The sequence below is a fragment of the Alligator mississippiensis genome, chromosome 10 (genome assembly GCF_030867095.1).
Source record: "Alligator mississippiensis isolate rAllMis1 chromosome 10, rAllMis1, whole genome shotgun sequence".
Taxonomy (NCBI): domain Eukaryota; kingdom Metazoa; phylum Chordata; order Crocodylia; family Alligatoridae; genus Alligator; species Alligator mississippiensis.
Window position 1 is genome coordinate 41,155,515 of NC_081833.1, and position 23,280 is coordinate 41,178,794.

Below are 23,280 nucleotides of genomic sequence, written 5' to 3' on the forward strand. Positions count from 1 at the left end.
TGTGTGTGTGTGTACGCACATGTGCATGCCTCACCTCTCCAACCCCTGAAGCATAGTGGAAGGTGCTGAATATAGCACCTCTAGGCACATAATGGCCCTTCAGTGAGCCAGCTGAGCGTCCATGCCAGCTTGTCACAGAGCAAACACTCTGCCTTTTGTTGCTGTCCTGGTTATAGAAATTGCCAGTGAAAGGCATTCTCTGTACTGATAAGGACTCAGGAGGGGCTCCCACTGTGCTGTGCACTGTTCCACTGGCATAAGGGTGCCCACTGGCCAGCACTGCAGGGTCAAGTCAGGGAAACTTTATGATGGGTCATGATCCCTGAGGTCTCCTCCATCCTAGAAAAAAACCCTGCTGCTCTAGGCTGTGGTGGAGAAAAGAGGGGCAGGACTATCCCATCTAGCACAGCAATGCATCCAAGTGCTACCCTGCCAGCTCAGACTGGAAGGGCACAAAACAGAAAACATGAAATAAGTATCCTTGCTCTGGGTGCAAACAGGCTAGCACCAACATTGCCACCCAGAGTAGCAGGTGCACATGGCACACTGCCACAGCCAACAGCAAGCCCAAGACACAATGCTCCAGGATTGACCTGAGAGACAGCTGTTAACCTGAAGATCAGTGGTGGCCAGCTCTCTGGAGCTTTCACCAGGCTCCTGAAACATGCTACTTTGAAAGCTCCAGCTCCTGGAGACAGGTGAATAGGTAAAATCTCAGCTTCAATTAAAAAGAAGAAAGAAGACGTTTCTACCACAGTAATTACGGAAAGGAGCTCAGAGAGACATCTCAGGGGCAGGCCAAAGGCTCACACACAGAAAGTAAGGAATACACTTGGATTTTCATTAGTAGAAGAAAAAACTCTCATGGTTACTAACACAAGCACACAATTCTGGGGGCCTGACATGCTTTTAGAAGGCTTGAGGCTGGCTCTACTGCTGCCTGCCCTCAGTTCCATCTCCTTGTGACCCTGTGGGCTGAGTGCATCTCCCTGTCCCCTCTCCCAGAGCTGATATTTCCACATGTCAAGGGCATATTAGGGAATGACACAAAGCCTCCAGCCACTGTTCCTTGTAGTGCTTATCCAGCTTCCAAATGTGGCACCTGCCCCACTCAGAAGCTCTGTGTGTCTGACCTGATTCCAGGAGCAGGGATTTTTGTGTGTGGTATCTGATATTGGATCAACTTCACAACTGGCATAACAATTCTGCCCTGCCCCTGCCACCATGCAAGGTACCTCTGGAAGTGCTGTAAAGGCACTGCCATGCTGGGGAGGCTAGGAGCACTGGCATGGGAAAGGGCTGGCTAGTATCCCATGCTGCCCTCTGGGCTGCAGGGCAGCTGGGTCACTGGGCTGTGAAAGGAACATTAACATAGTTCCACTTTCCTGCCCAGCCCTGGCACAGCAAAGGAATGCCCCCACACCATTGCTCTCTGCTGTGATGCCTGGCTGGGGGGTGCTTCTTAGCATCACTTACAGTTTGATGTGTTTGGAACGGCAGGCTCTTCTCCACACTGGGTGGGATGTCGTAGATCTCCAGGCTTGGCTCTCTGCTGTTGGGACCCTTCACCGCCATGGGAGGTGTGTCATACACCTAGGGCAGGACAAGGAAAAGTGCTGGATCAGACATCTCTTCTGATCCTCCCTTCTACTCACATATTCCACTGCAACCTGGAAACTCCCAGTTGGGGCAGACCTGAGCCACACTCTGCCCCAGGCTGGCTTGTAACAGAACCCAGTGCCTGCGGCATCAGAGGAAGGGGCATAAACTGCAGTGGCTGACATGCGCAAGCTGCCCTGGGCATCTGTTCTCCTGGGCTCTAACAGGACAAGGTCCAATATCCCTCTCAGACCCACTAGTGCAGGGGTGGGCAAAATGGAGAATCCAGCTGGTGGTTAGACTCCATTTCCTAGCAGCCCCTGCCTGCGTCACTGCAGGCGGTTTCTATGGAGACCTCAGCAGTGGTGAGGTTGCGACAACAGGGGGCTAGGATTTCCATGGAGACTGGCCCCAGCAGCGCTAGCAGGGCATGCAGCTGGGCAGGGAGCTGTTCCCAGACTGGGGACTTGCAGTGGTGACAGTGTGGTCCAAAGCTGGGGCAGAGCTGTGATCTGCTGCCTGCACACCCCACACTGCGCGCCACATCCCTGGCCCTGGAGCAGCTCACCACCCAGCCGCACACTCTGCCAGCACTGCTGGGGCTGGTCTCTATGGGAAATCCTGGCCTTGTGCTGTCCTGGGCTGCTGCTGGGGTCTCCACATAAACTGGTCACAGCAATGTGGGCAGGGGCTGCTGGGAAATGGAGTCCACTGAAGACTGGATTCGGCCTGCCCGCCAGACTTTACTTACCCCTGCATTATTTTGATCATTTTGGATACTCCCTTTACACCCAGATGCTCATAGAGCCTTCCATCCACTCCCACCTCAGTGTCCCCTGTTTTCTGGTTTGAGACAGGGCAGACACTGGAGACACTGGATACTGGCAGACCTCTAGGGGGCAAAGGAGAAAGTCCTGGGGTGATGTGTCACCATCCTTCCACAGTAATGAGCTGCCCCTGAGCAAGTTACCTGTCCCCAGGGTTAATGGGCAGATTCAGGACCTGGGGAGGCATACCCTGCAGGAAGGAGGGAAGAAACCAGCCCCCTCGAAGGGCAAACTGAGCCACGTTGGATCTGTACCCAAAGGTGACCAGTTCCTCCTATACAGAGCTCACCTCTTGGCTGTACTGGCTGATGAGGCCTCCACGGATGGGGGGCACATCATAGATCTCCTGGGAGCCAGATGAGAGCAGATGCCGGGGAATGTCATACTCATCCTGCTCACCCTTGGGGGAGTCGTAGATGTAGACCTGTCCCACACGGGTGGGCACCACCACCTGGAAGACAGCAGAGGCTGGGTGAGCACTGCCACATGGCACTGGAGTGGGTATGTCAGGCACTACCAGGCAACACAGATGCCCAGAAATACTGAGAATCTGAGACCACTTGGCTTGGATCCTTTTGGCCTTGCCACACCCAGCAGGGGTATGCAAGGATGACATCCAAGGGCTCTGCTGGCATAAGTCCTGGCACTTCTTACAGGCAGCTAGGTACTGTGCTTAGCCCTGCCAAGTGCAGTGAGAGGCCCAGCCCAGTGGGTGCCAACAGGATGGGGGCTGCTTGGGATGGGCCGTGTGGCCCTTAGTGACAATGTCACCTTTCTGCTTTGCTCTCAACTTTTCAAATGCAGGTGCTGAGGATGAAACTGGGTGTGTGTGTGTAGCACTCTGCATCTGCAGGATGCAAGGTCCTTGCCATCCAGCCAGCTCCTCCCACAGCAAGCCTCTAACTACAGCTCTTGGAATCTCTCCCTTCCCTCTTGTACCCTACAGTTTTGCTGAAGGTGAAGGGGCAAAGGAGACATCTACAGCCACCAGGCCCTGTTCCCTGAGCATGGAACAGGGACTCACACTGTCACACCTGCAGGTGGGCACCATTAGGGGCCAAGTGGCAGCCTCAGGAGATATCATGTGACACATAAATTGGGCTCTTTAAACTCTTTACACCTCCCTCTCTCCTTTATGCCAAGTCATTTGGGAAGGGCAACACCAGCAGCTCACAGCTGCTGTCAACTGGTTCAGTGCAGCCCAGCTAGAGGAGCCCCATGCACCCATGAAGGTCACTGTCAGGTAATCACCAGGGACAAATACAACTCACAGAATAACATAGCTGAGTCCCTTTGACCTTGCGAACTGGGGCATGGAAAGTCTGAGGGTCATGGAGTCTATAAACGAGCCAGAAACTGAACCCATGCTTGACACATGCTGAGAGCAAAGTGCTTTCCCATCTAGCTTCCCTTGCAGGTGGGGCCATGAAATCCCCTTGCTGAGACGAGTGTGCAAAAAGCTGAGCTCCCCATAGCTTGTGCCTTGAGGAATGCACCAGGTCACCAACCTGCTTTGGTAAATGTAGGATGACACACTGGATCACATGTTGTGCCACACTGCCAGACACAGTTGCCCTTCCAGGGCCTGCCAGCAATAATGCCAGCTGACTCAAAATGCCACGGCTGGTCTGATCCTTCCTTCTTACCTGTTAGGCTGGAAACTGAATGGTTAGGAGGCAAGTTGCCAGAGGGCTTTGACTGAGATTCCTACACAAATATAATCTCCCACGGGCTAGAAAAAAGCCAGAGGGAGGGCCAGAGAAACAAAGATGGAAAATCACCAAGGAATTTGCATCTGTGTGCACAGCCCTGGCCAACTGGCCTAAGAGGACTGGCAGAAGTCAAAAGTTTTAGTATGAAGCAGGCCCTTTTCATTGGGGTCCAGAGCAGAGCTGCCAGGGCCTGGGACTGGGTTAGGGGAAGGGAGCTGGTGTCTTGGACATTTTTCCAGAAACAAGGCACCAAAGAGAAACGCTGCTGGGCCGTGTATGTCAAATGCTGCTGGACAGCATATGTCAAGCAAAGAGAGGAGCAAAAGAAAAGTAGCTCTGTAAGGCACCTATTCAGGTGGGTATAAAACGGGTGCTGATGCACGTGAGGAAGTGGAGTCAGGGCATGAATGGGACAGCACAGTTTCTAAGGCAATCAAGAGAGGGAATATCAGTTTCTGAGGCTTCCTGGAGTGGGGGTGCAAACCCAGGACAAAGGATATTTGTGTTCAAGTCCCTGCTCCTGTGCTGGCCGTGCTGTGTGACTGTGGACAAGTTCCTCCATGCCTGTTTCTGTGCCTGTACAACAAGGATAATTGCCCCACGCTGCCTTGTGGGGGATCGTGAGGAGAAATACATTTAGGACAGAGAGGGCCTTGGATACTAGAGGAACATCTGAGAGCCAGCAGGGAGATGCTCTCAAAATAGAAACAGCAGTAACCAAAAATTGCTGCAGGTTCCTTTAAATGCTGACATTTCAAGAAGTGTCCACAAGCGGCACAGCGGGAGAGCAGATGTGGGGACACCAGGGTATCATGTATGCAGCTTTGCCCCATGAATGCAAAGGGGCAAGCAAGCCCATGCCCTGCCTACAAAGGTACACATGGCAGGCCTGTGTAATCAGGTGGAGCCCCCCCACGCACATATGCAGCGTGTGTGTGTAGAGGCCAATGGGAGGCAGTTGTTACGGTTCTGTAAAGGGGTACTTAGCATGGCACACGGCTGCTCTGCTGGGACAGCTGAGGGGAAGAGGAGCTGAAAGCCTGGGAATGCCATGTCATGGAAGAGGGGGAGGGGACCCATCTGCTAAACTAGACTCTGCCACTCAGTGTATTGAAAATGAGAGAACTTGTCTCAGCTGCAAGAGACAGAGCCTGCCCCCTTTCCTTCCACCAAGGGCTGTGTTGTTCTGCAGCACAGTGGGTGGCTTTCCCTGCTCTCTCTCTGTGTGTTTGTGCACAAAGCACCAAGTGAGGGGTGCCGAAGCCTGTCCTGTGCCAGGGGAGAGGGGGAGAAGAATTAGCTTTAGCTGCAAAAGGGCTGTAATGTGCCCAGTGCAGCCAGAGTCCTGTAACCCTCATCGAAGGTGGGACTGTCTCACCTCTGATGGTCAGGGGCTGCCAATCCTCACTCTGCTGCACATAGCCCCTCTGCTCTTCATATGAGGGGAAACAACCCCCAGAGCACCAGGGCCCAGCTGACAGCACTATCCCTTCCCCACGAGGATGCTTTCCCCCCATGTATTTCATCTACAGATTTCCACATGCTTTACCACATGCCCCGGGCACTACCAAAGGGAAGGGGCACCAGGAGAATGCAAGGAGGAGCAAGGGCTCACCTTGGGGCTATTTCTTGCCTCGGTGTCTGCTGGCTGCCTCTGAGACACAGATTGTTGGTGCAGACCTTGCGTGTCCTAGACCACAACCATTGCTTTGTAGAGCAGTGGTGGAGTTTGCAGTTACTGAGGGGAGAACTGGCCCCCAGTTTTTGCCACTGAATTCAATATTTTTTTTTGCCCTTTGGACATGGGTGTCAGTGGGAAAAAATGAGGTGAATCTTTTCCCCTGGCAGCTGCAAACTCCCCTGCCCACTGAGAGAACTACAATTCCCAAAATGCCTTGCATCCCAGGACACTGGGGCTCTTAGCTCTCTCCAGTCCTGCCTGCCATTGAGAAGGTAGGAGGATGGTGGAGAGAGAGGGGCAAGGTGAGAGACAGCTGCCCAGGGCATGTTTGTCCATGCTACACTTCCAATGTCCTGTTTTAGAGGAGCACAGGATAGGGAAGGGGCTTGGTTAGGAACAGCCCAGATGGGATCAGACCCAGAAGCTTTTCTCCACACATGTTCTCACTCCCCAGTTCCTGTAACTCACTGGCCAACTCCCAGTGTAGTTCTAGTGGCTAAATGGCATGGTTTTGACCTTGACACCAAGCTATCTCAGTGCTGGTGGTTCACCTCAGTCGAGCTCCCAGCAGTCTGGGATATGGTGCATCCGCTGGCTGTTGCTTGACCTGCACTGCAGTGAGCACTCACTGAGCCAGGCCCACTGGGTGTTAGCTCCAGGCGGATGCAGTGTGCTGGTCTCCTCCTTCACCTCTCTGCACAGGCTCCAGCGACCTGCTGTCAGGGAACCCTCCCTGCGGCTTGCTCTGTGAAACCGCCCCAGCTGGGGCGGGCACAGGGTAACCATCAAAGAGGACATTCCAGTTTTCTGCTACTCTGTCCCCTGTCCTCTATGTTTCTCTTTGAGAGAAACAGAGGACATAAAGTCATCCAGTTTTGTATCAATAGAGAACAGAAGACAACCGGACTGTCCTCTATGATGATGACCCTAGGCAGGCAGCCCTTAGTTAAGAGAAGGAAGGTCTCTTTGGCTCAAACCCTGGGGTTTCCCATGAACTTCTATGTGGTATAAGGGATTCACTGGGCAGCAAACCCAAGCAGGAGCAGGCCTCCCTCCCTCCAGCCTTGAGGCACAGCTCAGACAGCAGAGCCCCTCTCCTTCCAAACACCCCCTTGCGTGTGCTGTATGTGAACAGTGAATGAGCTGGGTAAAGAGCATTTGCATTCAGGCCCAGTCTATCACAGGTGTCTGACGTGTTCTGGCTCCTGCCTCTGGTTTCCTCAGAGCCTGGCTGGGTGACACGGGGCCAGCCCAGCACAGACCCTGCCAGGGGCTCCCCCACCTACAGGGAGCTGGGCTTAGCCCAAAGGCAGCACTTCACCTACTCGGAGCACTACGCAGACATCACAATGCCCAGACTTAGGAATGGCACCACCCCACTTGAGACAAGACATAAGAGAATGACTTGTCCGTCGTAGCCACCCAGTGTGTTGGGGGAGGAAGAAGCATGAGAACACAGTATGTGCTGAGAAGAGCTGCTCAGCAATGTGTGCATGTGTGTGTTGAGTGTGTGTGTGTGTGTAACATAATGTGGCAAACTGCTTTTTAGCAAAGTATTAAATCAAACTATTCTGCCCAAACCCAAATATTTCAATTTGGAAACCCCTCTACTGAGCTGGAATTCAACACCGCCATGGTCCCTTTTCAATGGTCCCATGACAGGAGAGGGAAGGTGGCTGCCCCCTGAAGGCTCCTGGTTATGGCGCATTATGGGAGGTGCAGTCCTGCTGGGTAATCCCCTCAGTTATGCTACTAGCCATGTACAGATATAAGAAAAAAGCAGCCTCATGCCCCAGGACACAGCTATGTAAAACACTGCTCTCCCTCCAGCAATGCATCCCCTTCACTTTAGGTGGGAGAGCTGGGCTGGAGGAGCTGGTGTGTTTCTGTGCCCTGCTGGCCATTCACCCTGCTGCCTGCCTGCATAGTGCCATGTACTGGGATAGCGGATATAATATCAACATCAGCAGCATAACATTGCTGCCGCCCCACACACCAATACTTTGGGGTAGCTTACAAGACAGTTCAGCACAGAGAGCCTCTCTGGACGTGGCTTGGGGCTAGAGAGGTAGCACATCTGGAGATCTTCAGGGGACCATTCAGAAATCAGTTGCTTTTAAACACTGCATCAGATCCTCAATGGTATTTAGACTCCTAACTCCGATGGACTGGAGTGGGAATTAAGTACCTTAATAGCTTTGAGGGATTCTTCCTGGGCTGGGCAGCCCATTTATTTCCCAGCTCTCCCCTTACACATACCTGTGTGGTGACAGTACGTAGGGTAGACAAGTTGGAGTAAAGCACCAGAAGAAATATCCTTCTGAAAGGTTGCGGGCTCTGGCCTTATGGTGCAATGCGGCCACATCTACCCAGGCCAATGCTGGGTACCCCCTGGCCAAGAAATCAATAAGTAGACCTCTGGGTAGAGTAAGGAATTACATTTCTGTTATTAAAATATGAGGGGGCTTAATGGGAGTTGATCCTAGGGCTATCATCAGTGTCATGTGCTTCTGGATTAAGTTAATAGCACGGAGCAGGACCTGAGGAAAATGAGGTAACAGCCACAAACAATCCATTCATGGCACCTTCTAGCAATTTGATGCCTTTAAAAGCATTAATCCCATAATCCCCACACCCTGGATCACTGTTTCCTGATGTAGGGAGAGAACCGAGAGAGAAGAGGACTGGCCTGCATTCTTCCAGGAACTTGTGGGTCTTTGCCCCTTTACCCCACTCCCTCCTTATGTCCCAGCCTGTTCAGTATGTAAGAACTCTGGATATTTTATACCCTGGCACATAAAGGGGTGAGTGCAGCACCCTTTGCATGCGGCACTCTGTAGTCCTCTTGATGGGACAACTCCCCTGCTCCCCCCTCTCAAAAACCAACAGGTCACATTTCTGTCTCCCTTACACTGAGGTCAGCAGCAAGTACCCCAGCAGCAAAGCAGTGAGACCAGCTCCAGCCCTGAGCATATTCTAGCAAAGGCCTTGCACACACACTGGCTGACTCCTGACCACCTCTTTCCTCCCTGGAGAAGTTACTGCCTTCACACACACTATAGTTCCCTGGCAGGGCACACACAGGGATGCAATTCAGGCTTGAGCAAAGCCCTAGGGGAAGCATGTAGGGAATAACTGTCAATGTCAGGGATATTGCCAAGAGGACTGAAGGATGCAGTCCTGAGGCACACCTGGCACGGGCCCAGCCACAGGGACAAAAAGGTCATGGCAGCTGGTCTAGCCCTTGCTCCCAAGAGCAGATCCCGCTGGTGATTTCAAAGCGCAGCTACTGTGAAAAGCGCAATCCTGCACCACTGATTCCAGTGGCAAAACTCCGAAGGCAAAGAGGCTAGCTCCAGGGATGGACTAACATATCTATAGACAGCTCTGGCATCACCCCAGCTGGATGTCATTCACCTTCTGCACCACAGAGGGCAGCATCTGAGCATTGTACAAGCACTTTCAAAGCAGCTCTGGTTGAATGGAGCCCACTAGGCACCTTGTGGCAGTGCTCTGTCTCCAGGGGACTGGGAGGTGACATCATAGTCTATTTATAAACCTGCAGCAGCTCCGAGTAAGCCCAGGGCTGGCAGGAGACAAAGCACAACCACCCCCATCCACCTCTCCATCCCCCACTCAGCAAGCTGCATGGATGCAGACCTAGAAAGAAAAGGAGCCTGTGCCAGGTTCTGGACTCCCGCTCTGGCCATGGATGGACACTTGGACAGATAACCTTGCAGTCAGGGCAAGCAAGTCATGTAGCTCTGACCAGCCCACAGCAGCTTTGTTTTGTTCTTGGGCTAGTACACTTTCCCTGTTGATTTTACAAGGCACATAAATCATGGCATTGCCTCCCATGTCCTGCTGTGCCCTGCAAATGCAGTGGGTGGACCTGGAACAGGGAAGCAGATGGCTAGGACCACAACCATAATGTCAGTGAATACAAACCCAGGCCCACCCCAGTACCTCCCAGCTGGCAGCCTGCTCAAGGTGCTCTGCAGACACAGCTAAATCTAGCCTGAAGCAGGGCATGGCCCCTGTGGTGAGCAGAGGGAACGTGAGGCATGGAGGGGATGCAACCTGCCCAAGGTCATAACATGGGGTGTCTGCAAGGCCAAGACTGGAACCTGGATCATGAGGAACAGAGCTCTCTGCATCTGACCTTTACAGGGCTAGCTGGTTGGACAGCCCCAACCCTCTCCCCATCTGTGACATAATACCAGGGGCACAGCAGGCCTTATGATTACCAGAAAGTTGTGAATTCTTCACCCAGTCCCTTCCTGCCCTCTCCTCATGGGAGCAAGGAGAGTATGTGTCATGGTCAGGAGGTTGGGAGTGCCTGAGGTAAGGGGAAATAGCTGGGCCCAGCTGCATACACTGCAGAGGGATAGCCTCCCCCTCACCACTGTGGATGCAGGTCAAAGCTGAGACTAAACCACATGGCTTGCAATTCCCCAGCCAGGCTGCACCAGGTGGAAGTGGGGCATGTAGACTTCTCATCTGTCCATGAAGGAATGCACCAAACCAGTCCAGGCCTGGTAAATGGCAAGTTATTAATGCCCTGAAGAGGCCTGTGCAGAGGCTGTCCCAATAATGCCAATTCAAGAGGACTGTCTGACCACAAGCAAGTTTCTGCCCTACTTGCCATGATCAGGCCCACTCTGTGCCCTAACACAAGCACTCTCACACTGGGGTCTGTGACGAGCATCCAGTGTTACTGGAGAAACATGGGTCTGTGATACAACAGCAGGTGCTGCAGAGGAAGGTATGCAAGTACTGCTGTAGCTGCCTATAGGACAAATACAGCCTGCTGCAGCCTGGGATTAAAGCAGACACTAAGGAACATGACACTATGTGTCACAACTGTGCTACTCCAGGTTCTGGCCTGCACTGGGGGCCTCTCATGTTAAGGCAGCTCTGTCTCTGCGGTCCATTCATTCTCCAGACATATACCTAACTGCAAGCAAGGGAAGGGGGTCACTTCCTACCCAAGCCACCTGCACATCAGCACTGCATGGAACTTCTAGTGCCAGCTCATCGCTCAGGTGTCCTTCTCTTCAGGGCACCGCACCTCTCGTGGCTGGTGGGGATAGCAGATGTTACTACCATCCATCTAAGGACTCCTCACCACAGAGCTCCTGGGGCTCAAGAGTGCAGAGTGACTAGGGGAAAAGCCAGTATTTACCCATGAGCATATGGGAGCCACTGAATGCCCCAGGCCTAGTACCACAAACTCATGTGCTGCCAAAAACCACTGCCCCCAGATGAGCCAACATTCAGCTTTGCAAAACCAGGGACCTGAAGGGAGGGAAGTCTTTCTCTCCAAGTGTGCAAGCTGCTGCACTGCTACATCCCACATGCAGGGAGAACCAGTGCCTGGCACCTATTCAGTCTCCCCTGGAGAATGGGGCATTGCTGACTCACAGGTTGGCACGCTGCCCTTGTGGCTGCTCTTAGCAGGGCTAGGGTGCTGGCTGGTCCCCAGAACCCTGCCCTGAGGAACGCTCAGCCTCAGGCCAATGGTTAGCTCCATGGGTTCAGCCAGGGAGGGCCTGGGTTCCCCCCAAGCCTTCTGCATTCTTGGCATTCTGATTCCATGCAGCCTTGTAAAAGGCTCCCCTCCCCCAGGCCAGCCGCTCACACAAAGGCACCAGTCTGAAAAGGAGAGACAAAGCTAGGAGGCTGGAAGCCAGCACTAATCTCAAGCTGTCAAGCACGTTTGCACAAATCCCACATAGCCTCTCAGCCTCAGAGTGAAGCTACAGGGGTGTTTGTTCCAATGCTCCAGTGACCCAGAGGAGGAGGAGGAGGAGAAGTGGCTGGGTGGTGGTTCTGTCCCTTATCCCCAGGCCCCTGGTGACCTTTGCACATTCCCACTGCCAGGGTGCATTTAGGGATTTAGGGATAAGTTCATGGCTGATGCACAAAGCACGGACTGTAGCTCCCTCTCCTGAAACTTATTTCAGTCCTTCAAGTCAGCAGCTTGGACTGACAAACCCACGGAGCAGCTCTGCTGAGTAAATGACTGCTAGCCTCTTGGGGCAGGATTTCTCCACTGTGTCTTTCCAGTGCCTTGTCCAAAAGGAATGCTGGTGTCTGCCTAGGGCTCCGCAGTATGAAGAGCTAAGGAGCAGGGATCATTTTGACTGTCCCAGCCCAGAGTGGAAGGGTGCTTCACAGAAGCCCTGAAACTCCACACACACACTGATTGGCTGGCAAAGTGCAACTGCTTTCTGCTAAACTACTTAAGTGTCCCTGAAGGTTAGACATGGAAAAAAGGAGCAGAAACCAGGTGCAGGCCCCTGACTTGCAGGCTCACAGAGCCAGTGCTGGGGGTGGGCCATGAAAGGGCGCAGAGAAAGAACACGCCACAGCCTCTCCCCAGGTGGGACGGTACCCTGACCCCATTCCAGGGTGTGATGGCCATTCGGCTTGTGCTGATAGATACACCATGGTGCCTGATAAGTTAGAAGCTCTGCTCTCGCCCAGGGGATTCTCTGATCTGGTGCATCCTGGCTGGCAGGTGGCCTAGTGTTGGTATCCACAAAACGTGGTCCAGAAGCATTCAGTCATCAGGTGTGGACCCAGCCCAGCGAGCTGGAGGTTTGGTATAAAGGCAGCAGCTTCTATCTTTCCTCATTTCTTTTCCCAGGGGGCAAAGAGACCCTGCTCCAGGGCACTCTGCTTGCCTGGCTCAGCACAGGGGAGTACTCCAGTGTGTGACTGACTACCCACCATGGAAGCCAAAGGAAACAAGATGTCCTCTTAAAAAGCAAAACCACAGTCCTAATCCCTCTGCTATGGAAACAGTGCTGTTAGCCCCTAGGGCTACAAGCTGGGGGCTGGGATGTATAGCAGGGAGTTAGCAACCTCCAGCAGCCAGAGAGATGGAGCTTCCCAACAGGCCTCTGAGCACTAATCAAAGGCCAGAGAGGAGGATCCTGGACAGAGGCTAAGCTCACTGATCCCAGAAAGTGGGTTTATCTACTAACGGCAGGGCTGCTTAAGGAGAAGCAGGAAAGCACCAAATTCAGAGGGGAATGCATGGACCCCTGTGGGACAGTGCTTCTCCACAGCTCCCAGGGTTTGGGCAGGGACCCAACGAGGCTGTGTGCATCAGTGCAGTGCTCAGCAGAGAGAGCAGCATGCAATGAGAGATCAGGTGAGTTCCAGCCCAGGACAGAATCCAAGTGCCTCATGGCTGTGCGCTTCCCTGCTTAGGCATAGAGCTCCCTTGCTGAACTGCAGGCAGGTCCCAGCAGGCCAGCAAATGTCACGCCTCACCAAGCCAAGTTCAGGCCTGGCAACTTGTCACCTAGTGACGCATGTGCCTCCCTGGGCTTCCTGCTTTCCACTCAGCCAAGTCATACACTCACAGCTGCCCACACACGTGGCTACAGGCAGACACAGACAAATAGAGCTGCACACAGGCAGAGCTGCACATACCCACCCCCCAGGACATGTGCATACACATGCATGCACACACATGCACGTAGCACACTCAGGTCCCACCTCATCTTTGTAGGAGCCAGGCTGGTTCCCAAGCACTCCATACCAGGCACTACAGAGCCAGCCCTCCCTGGGATAGGATCTGAGCTGTCTCAACCAGGTTGGAGCTCCTGGCACTGCTGAGATGGGAGCAAGAGAAGCGGGACCATGTTTCTGTCAATGGCCCCACTGGCAAAACAAGCCTCTTTCAGCAACAGAGCAGGCAATATCTACTCAGCCCGGGTGAGACTGCAGCTTCCCTTCCTTCCCCAGTCCCTCCCTTCCTTCCTCCTGCCTCTCCATTGCTGAGTGCTGGAGACTTCTTCAGGACAGGGGAAGCTGGACTCCTGCCTTATCTGAAGCTCCACCTGCTGCCAGGATAAGGCTGTCACGGCCCCCAAGGATGTATATAGCAGCATGTACCCCACACCCCGAGTACACCAGGGCATTCCCTCCTCCCTGCATCCTCTGCCCTCCCGGGCCAAGGCCAGCTGGATCACTCCCACCCCCGCATGAATACAGCACATCAGCTTCTGCGCAGCCAAGCCAGGGGCTGTCAGAAGGCTACAAAGCCAGCAACACAATGCAAGACTGGCTGGTTGTGAGAGGTGGCTTGGCCCTTGACAGCAGCAGCTGTTTGTGGTCAGGGGCAAGAAGGGGTTAACTCATGTATGATTAAGATTTGTGATTTTGATGCATGTGAAAATGAGAACCACCAACACCAAGACAGTTAGACAGGGCAGGACAGGCAGGGGCACTGCCCCCACCTCTCCTGGCTGAGACCTGTCTACTACCCTGCCCTGAGCTCCCTGCTCCCAGGTCAAAGGGGGTTGGTGTTGTGACATGGATAACACACATGACCCTGGTGGGTGTGAAGCATACACTACTAGTGCCAGCTAAGGGAGCTGTCCTCCAGCTCAAGAGGCAAGTGCTAGGACTCTTGGAGCCAGACGAGTGGATCCCAGCCCTCTTCTCTGCACGTGTGATGCCAAGAGGAGTTGAGCTAGGTCAGCAGCTGGATGTCCCTCATAAGACACTTCCCAGATTCCTTTGGGTGGTAGCTCATGCCCAGGCACAGGAGGGATCAGGTTCATCCCGAACACTCAGCGCTGCCCCATCCCAATGCAGCAGTAGGATCCCAGCGCACATGGAAGCAGGGCTCTTGTGTGCAAAGTCCCATCTGTCAGAGCAAGGCAGGCTCCCCCAGCACAGGCTTGGCAGAAGGGAGGTCAGGTCACCAGGCCCTCTGTCTTTTTTTAATTTTTATATATCCCAGGCCAAATTAGCCAAAACTAATTCCAAATCCAAGAGTGCAGAACCGTAAGTGGCCCTACTACCAGCAAACACCCTCCACCCACACCTGGAGGTTCAGATGTTTCCAAATCCTTCGGCAGGCATCTTACGTGCAGGCTTGGGGTTCAGATGCTCCCAAATTTTGCTTGCCCTTAGCCATAAGGCCCTTGGAGCAAGCCAGGGAGGAGACTCCCATTTCCATAAAGTGGGCTTAAAGCTACTACACCTCAGCAGGTACTACACCATGCCAGAAGAGCAGCTCTCCCTGGGCACGCTTTAGAAAAACTGTCTTTATGGACATAGATACATGATATTTCCCCTGCCAGGTAAAGAACAGGCACTACGCTGGATTTGAGCCTTCGCGAGGCCGAGAAGCAGCTCTGCAGAGCCCTCTGAAAGAACAAGCCAAGAGTGCTAAGTCCCCTCCCCCACTGCCCTGTGGCTGTGTCTCCTTTCTCACCCAGCGAGCCTGGCTGAGATTGGATGCTGTGTCTACTGAACCAGCAAACATCCCTCACAGGCTCTTGGAAAGGAGCAGCCTGAGCTAAGGATCCTGCTGCTTCTCCAGATGCATCTCCCTTCCCGCTCCTCTTGATATGATTTGCCTCCAGAGCTATTTTTAGCCTCACTCCAGCATGGCCACAACCCCAGGCAACCAGCCTGCCGACTTGCTCAGATGCCCTGCTGTAAGCCAGCTCAGTGCAGCCCAGCCAGCAAACCAGGGCTCCCATTCACCTTTGGCTGGAGACTGCCTCTTTGCGGGGCTCCCCACAGCTGGGGGTTGGTGTTGGGGGAAGCAATGCCAGAGAGGAGACGGATGCAGAGACCTATTAAGTACCCAAACTCATGACACCTTACCTGGCTATTCCGATTATGAGCTGCAAAGTGCATCCGGGGCATATCCTGTGGGGAAGGAGGTTATACAGAGGCAGGAAGGATTTGTGAATGGTGTTGAGCTGAGGGTGGAGAGGCGAGGTGTGCTATTCATGGAAGCTCTCATAGCCATAAGGATGAAGGGAAAAACTGCCATGCAGCTCCCAGTCCTACATCATGCATGTGAGTGAAGCTTTGAGCCCTCCCCACAACCCCCACAAGTCAAAAGCGTCTTGTAACAGCAGACTCTGACCAGCTGGACCTCAATGCTGCAGCGAGGCTGAAGGCTCAAAGGATCACCCACCTGATAGTAAGCACATCTACACCTGCTATTAATGCACAGTAAGGTTACTGTGCATTAAAAAAAGACAGTAAACTGTGCCCCAGGAAAAGGTCTACATGTGTACCAATTAGGGAGCAAATTTGCTCCCAACCAAAACAGTTGAGACAAGGGATGTTCCTTCCCTCCTCAGCTCTGCTGCAGCAGCCAAGGGGAGCTCCAGGCTCCTCCAGGTGCCAGCCTGGGGCTGGCAGGGGGCACGGAGCTGGTCCCAATCCCCACATGGGGGGGTGGGGTGGGGAGCTATACTGGCAGCTGGGACTGTTATGTCCCAGTCATGTGGGGATTGGACCCACTTCTCTTGTGGCCAGGAGAGGTGTCCCCTCTCAGCAGGGACGCTCATCAGGTACACCACCTGGCAACCAAGTGGGGATCAGGAGGGTCAAGAGAAGAGTCACTGCTCAGGGGGGAAGCTGCCTGGTAGCCCTAGAAGAATTGGGAGGGTTTTAATCCCCAGGTGACTGAAAGAGGTGTCCCCACCCAGCCCATCTTCTCTATTGGAGAGGCCCTATATTGCTCTCTGTCTAGCTATTCCTATGCACACCCCCTATGCATCCATCCATCTGGTGAGGTCACATTTGGAGTACTGTTTCCAGTTTTGTGCCCCCCACTAAAGAAAAGAAAGGGACAAATTGGAGAGTCTGGTGGAGGGCAATGAAAACTGTGAGGGGGCTGGGGCACATGACTTATGAGGAGAGGCTGAGGAAAGGTGTCCTTGGCCTGGCAGTGGTTTACTTGGTGGAGTCTGGCTCCTATCCATCCTAGGGGGACTAGGAACAACACCAGCCAGGATTTAAAAAAAATGGAACTGATGATGAGAGGCGGAGGGAACTGGGCTTATTTAGTGTAGGGGAGAGTGAGGTGGGATTTAATAATAGCCTTCAACTACCTGAAGGGGGGTTCAAAAGAGGAAGGAGTGAGACTGTTCTCAGTGGTGGCAGATGACAGAACAAGGAGCAACAGTCTCAAGTAGCAGCAAGGGAAGTTTAGGTTAGATATTAGGAAGAATTTATTACTAGGAGGGTAATAAAACACTGGAACAGGTTACCCAGAGAGGTGGTAGAAGCTCCATCCTTGAAGGTTTGTAAATCCTGGCTAGGCAAAGCCTTAGCTGGGATGATCTAGTTAGGGATGATTCTGTTGTGAGCAGGGGTTGGACTAGATGACCTCCTGAGGTCCCTTCTAACCCTAATTTTCTATTATTCTATTTACTCTTGTACATGCACAGGGGTCTGTTCATTTCTCTCTCTCTCTCTCTCTATATATATGCACCTTTCTGTCTATCTCAATCACCCTTCTTCCCTTTCTCCCCAAACACACCCTTTGGTCTACATACATTTTCTTGAAGGTGCCCATTAGTGATCCATTTCATTTCTCCATGGACCAGGCACGTCCCCAGCAGAGGGAGTACAGAGGGCTTGAAATCAATGTAGTCCACTCCAGGGCAGGAAGTAGGGACCCAAGAGTTTATATATGAGAGACAAGGAGGCCTCTTGTGCGGTATGTGCCTAGCTCAATCCAGGAGAAGGAGGCTAGGATGAAGCTAACAGGCTGTTTGCTTTGTCTTAGCCTCCTGCCTGTCTTCCAGAAGTAGTGACATGCTGAGCAGAATAAGTAGTTCAGCATGCATAGCTGCAGTTTGGTGGGCAGACAGGCTGTTTCATTAAACACAGACTCAAGGTCAGGACACAGCCACAGGGATGGGTCATCGTGGGATCCTACCACAGCCAGGACAGGGAATGAATAGGACAGAGGACCTGACCTGCTCCCTGCTCACCCTGTATTCACATTTCTGGGAGGCCGCTCAGCCAAGAGTAGGATTGGGCCTGCAAGTATGGCTGCTGCACTGACCCCACTGTGATGTCCTGTACCTGGGCTGCTGAAGAGCCCTGGCATAGTCTCTTTTTATGACCTCTAGTCTCTTTTTAAGACCAGGTTATGAAACACCTGGACAAAGGAGGGGTGGATGTCGTATACTTAGACTTCAGGAAGGCCTTTGATACGGTATCCCACCCCATACTGGTGAACAAGTTAAGAGGCTGTGACTTGGATGACTACACAGTTCGGTGGGTGGCGAATTGGCTGGAGGGTCGCACCCAGAGAGTCGTGGTGGATGGGTTGGTTTCGACCTGGAAGGGTGTGGTCAGTGGGGTCCCGCAGGGCTCGGTCCTTGGACCAATACTCTTCAATGTCTTCATCAGTGACTTGGACGAGGGAGTGAAGTGTACTCTGTCCAAGTTTGCAGATGACACAAAGCTATGGGGAGAAGTAGACATGCCGGAGGGCAGGGAACAGCTGCAGGCAGACCTGGATAGGTTGGACAAGTGCGCAGAAAACAACAGGATGCAGTTCAACAAGGAGAAATGCAAAGTGCTGCACCTAGGGAGGAAAAATGTCCAGCACACCTACAGCCTAGGGAATGACCTGCTGGGTGGCACAGAAGTGGAAAGGGATCTTGGAGTCCTAGTGGACTCCAAGATGAATGCAAGTCGGCAGTGTGACGAAGCTATCAGAAAAGCCAATGGCACTTTATCATGCATCACCATATGCATGACGAATAGATCCAAAGAGGCAATACTTCCCCTCTATCGGGCGCTGGTCAGATCGCAGTTGGAGTACTACGTGCAATTCTGGGCACCGCACTTCAAGAGGGATGTGGATAACCTGGAGAGGGTCCAGAGAAGGGCCACTCCTATGGTTAAGGGCTTGCAGGCCAAGCCCTATGAGGAGAGACTGGGGCACCTGGACCTCTTCAGCCTCCGCAAGAGAAGGTTGAGAGGTGACCTTGTGGCTGCCTATAAGTTCATCATGGGTGCACAGAAGGGAATTGGTGAGGTTTTATTCACCAAGGCGCCCCCGGGGGTTACAAGAAATAATGGCCACAAGCTAGCAGAGAGCAGATTTAGATTGGACATTAGGAAGAACTTCTTCACAGTTCGAGTGGCCAAGGTCTGGAATGGGCTCCCAAGGGAGGTGGTGCTCTCCCCTACCCTGGGGGTCTTCAAGAGGAGGTTGGATATGCATCTAGCTGGGGTCATCTAGACCCAGCACTCTTTCCTGCCTATGCAGGGGGTCGGACTCGATGATCTATTGAGGTCCCTTCTGACCCTAGCATCTATGAATCTATGAATATGGTTCAGGCAGTAGGCACGGTGCCCAGTGCCTTTGAGGCACAGATGGGGAATTGGCCAGATCAGGGAACCAGATATGGGCAGAACAACCCAGTAGTTTGACTCAGCAGGACTCAGCCCCAAACAGGGCCAGGGAGGGAAGGTGCTCCCTCAAGGGCTGAGGGTATGACAGGAAACAACCCTCGCCCAGAATCCCCATGTGACCCAGGTATTTTCTACAGCAGCCTTCGTTCGGTGAGGAAGCTGTCCCACAGCTCCCTCTTGCTCCCGGAGAGGTGTCTTGATACAAAGCCAAATTTTCAGAGGTGCTGAATTCCCAGAGCTCCATCTGACACAGGTGAGACAGCCCTGACAGCCCAGCCCACAGGGGACTGCAAGGACTGCCCCTGCAGGGACAGGGTACATGGGCAGGGAAGAACCCTGCCTCCTTCTATTTTACTGAGACCAGAACCAAACATCAAAATCCATCAAGCTGCTTGCCCACACCCTCCATACCTAGCATGGTGCCAGTGGCCAGAGGGTACAAAGGGCACGGGAAACTGTAGGGTATCATCCAGCTCTGACAATATCTATTCCCACTGCCCCCAGCACAATGCTGAAAGCACTGATTTTGCACATTCTGTAACAGCCCTGACTATGACAAGGCTACCCTGGGAGCAGATAGGACCTGCTGCCTGGCCCCCAGCTGAGACACTATAGTGAGAGAAGGCAGGACTGGATCAGATTCAAGCTCCACCTATGCTGGTAGCCTGCCCTGTGTCAGGGGAAATGTCAGACTCCAGCAAGAGGCAATCATAATGAGCACTCCCATGCTCTTTCAAAACCCAGTGGCAGTTGGCCTTGCCCCAAGGTAGCTGTTTTTTAGCCCTGCCCAACAACTCTCCATTCTGGTTCCTGTCTTCACTAGTGTAGCACCAGAGCCTCTCAAGACTCACTAAGTGTCCAGTCCTTTGGGAGTAGGGTGCTCAGCACCAGGCCACAAGGCCCAGTCCCACCCTGCCCCCTCCCTAGTTGGTATTCACAATGCACCTTCTATGCATGTAATAAGGCCCATGCCAATGCAGTAGGAGAAGTGAGAAGGGAAATGCCAATAAGGCCCTGCAGAATATTTGTAATCACAGGAGCATAAGGCTTATTTAAGAAGGGAAGAGACAGAAGGGCCATAGATGTCAAGCCTGATCTTCCCTGCTTGTGCTGCCACTTCTGGGAAGTGTAAGAGGTACTTCTTGGGAGCTCACGCTCCTACCTGAAGGGCCAGGGCAGGATACACAAAGAAGTTGCTCTCAGTTAATAGTCATTAGCATGAAACCTTCCCTGTTGCAGGGAGGAGTAGAAAGAAGTCTGACTGCTCTTGGAAAGGCTGCAGTGACTGTGGGGAGATGGCCCCACCCCTAACTCCTCCATCAGGCAAAATTGCACAGTGCTTGTGGGAAAGGGCCCGAGGAATTTTTATGGCACACACTGGCATCTGTGCAAATAAACACAGATCAGGAGGCTGCCTCCCCTCAATACTCCAGCAAGCCTGGTGCAGAGGGCAGTAATACAGCCCACTTCCCAGCTGTCTAGTGCTGAGTGACAAAGCAAACCACCAAACCCAGGCACAGACACACATTTGAAGGCAAAAGCGTAAGAGCCTGGCAATGAGCACAGAGCCCCAGCCAGTGCTTCAGGCTGGGCCTAGGCCCTCTGCCATGTTCTCTGCTGCAATACCAAAATAGCCCACAGTTGCTCCAGCGATTCTTGGGCTGCACAGATAAGAAATGGGCTGAGGACAACTGGGACTCCTCCCCAGGACACACAAAGCTGGAGTCTCCTGGCACTTCAGGAGACTCTGGCAGAACCCAGTGGCTTGTGTCTCTTGGAGGAGGGCTTAGCTGCTGGCTGAGGGCAGGATGAAGTGGCCTGGTCAAAGTCTATTCCAACCAGGCAGTTGGTCCAATAAAAGATCTCATCCTGGTGCCCTGAGTGTGATGCACTCCCCAGGAGGCTGCAGCCCTACAACTGAAAAGAAGGCCAGATGCACCTGTTATACCCCCGAGATGTTACCTAACCAAGGCATAAGTGAGCTTTCAGCTGCTCAGAGCACCTCAGCACCAGAAAACTCCTAGCTGGAGTGTGTCTCCACCTCAGGGTACCACTCTGAACTAGAATAAAGCAGAGACTATGTAAAGGTTGGGGGGACAGAAGGTAAGAGCCATTTCCCTGGCTGGCTGGGGGAATGGGTGAGTGGCCTGATCTCTCTCTCTCTGCCATGGCCTCAGCAAAGGTGTGGATGAGCTCCACTCCTTCCCAGAGGTGACCATGCAAGGGCTACGTGAAACAGCGCCGATTTCTTTTGACTTCCGTTTTGCCATTTCACCAGGACAGTGTTTCGTTTTGAGTTTCGTTTAGAAATTGTTGTTCTATTTTGTTTGGTCAAAACCGTTTCAATGCTTTTTTGACATTTTGCCCATAGGCTAATGGGGAAACACGAAAGTGCCTATAATTTTGTCATTTTTTGGCAGATTTGGATGAAAACAGCAGAGATGGTAGCCCCTTCTGAGGGCATGAAGCCCGCCAAGTTTCAAGGAGATAGGCACAGGGGTTTCTGAGAAACTGCACCTCAAGCTGCTGACAAGCAAAACTCGTGATATGTGTGACTTTGTGTGCGTGTTAAGGTGTACCCTCACTGGCACTGGGGCCTCTACACAACACAGTAGTGTGCCCCAGTGAGATCTTCTCCTCCCCTACAGCCTCAGTCCGGTCCAACACTTTACATGACAACAGGTACTAACTTAGTAAGCAGCACAGTAGCACCAGCAGAATCTCAGGCAGCCAAACTGTGAAAAAATCTTTCTTCCCTCTCCTGCAGGAGCTTCCCCGCTTTTCCCCCTCCCTCTCCTTACTTTCTGTTTCCTTGCAGGCAAGCCCAGCTTCAGCTTTGAAACTCAAAACGTTTCAAAACTTTTGAAATGTTTCGATTGCTCTTGTTTCGTTTCACACTGTTTTGAAGCCCTTCGTTTTTTTTCGATTTCGCTGTTTCAAGCTCATACTCCAAGGCTCCAATGGCTAGTTAGGCTCCCTAGGACTGGGCTTCCCAGCTCCAGGCCGCTGGATGCATGGTGGATGGGGGAGGGGGCAGTAAGAAGAGTCCTGCACCAAGTGCTATTACCTTATTTACTCAAATATAAGACAACTATGAATATAAGATGAGCCCCCAATAATCAGATTTATATATGGGAAAATCTATACATTTGTTACAATTTTCCAGGTATAGAATCTGATTATTGGAGGTCTGCCTTGAATTTGTCTCCCTCCCACTGCTACAGCAGGGAACACAAACCTGGGGGGTCAGATAGCCCGCTAGCCCTCACCCGCACCAACTTCTTCCCCCTGCAGTTTCTTTTCCCCTTATTACTATCAGATCCTGCTCTCTATGAGCATGTGGAGGTGAGTAACAAATCTGAAAACATACATAAACATACCTGTAGAAATTTGCATGTAGGTCCCATAGACTTAGCTTATCCAGAAATGATGCATTTTTATCTTTTTTTGGAACTGCTGCAAGTTTTAAAACTCCATAAATACGCTTTTAAGCAGCACTTTTGTACCTACATAATACAACATTTAACAAAAACAGTTGCGTCTCCCCCCAATTAGCCAAATCAGTTCCAAATTTTATGGACTGAGCAGAGGTCAATCATTCAAGTCTGTCTGGTGCTATCACTAGCAAGTATCTTATCTCCCAGACTCTTCAGTGTGAGTGAGGCTGGGCGCTTTCATGCACTGGGCTCAGCTGGTCCCTGCCAAGCAGGCTGCACTGCAGACTGGCTCACCCATTGCAGTTGGAGGACACGTGGGAATGTTTGCAGGACACACCCCCCCCCCCCCCCCCGAGGATCCCAGAGGCTGGGCTGTGGGGAGCTGACTGCCAAGGAAAGTGGGGCAATCCCACGCAAATCCCAGCTGGGCCTTGGCGTGGGGGCCGTCTGACTTCATGGCAGAAAACAAGAACCTGGGAAATCCTCTAGGCTGAGCCACTGACTCAGCATGGGATGGACTTGCTGAGTCTGTCACCTGCCTGCTCCCAATGCATCAGCTATTGGAGGCAGAGGAAGTTTGGTAACAAGCCCAACTGAGCTTCCCTGGAAACCAGTCCCACATGAGCAGGGACCAGGGACCCACCCCCACCGCAGGGGCAGAGAGGATTGTTAGACACCACCCCCATAAGCAGCTGCCCCAGGCCCTAGTTCTGCAAGGGACAGTAAGGTTAAAATCTTCAGCACTAGGCAGGATCAGGTCCTTAATAAGCCCTGCCATAGCTCACATGTTCATGACCACAGCCAAGAGCCAGCAG

General features: G+C 52.7%; 1 protein-coding gene across 1 annotated transcript in view; it reads right to left on the reverse strand.

Annotated features, from left to right (window-relative positions):
• The window catches only part of BCAR1 (BCAR1 scaffold protein, Cas family member), a 57,834-nt gene that overhangs the window by 6,974 nt on the left and 27,580 nt on the right, over nt 1-23,280 (reverse strand). Inside the window, exons 3-4 of the mRNA XM_059713732.1 lie at nt 2,716-2,877; nt 1,477-1,593 (exon numbers count right to left, since the gene is read on the reverse strand). Coding sequence (XP_059569715.1) covers nt 1,477-1,593; nt 2,716-2,877 — 279 coding nt within the window. The remainder of the gene's footprint in view (nt 1-1,476; nt 1,594-2,715; nt 2,878-23,280) is intronic.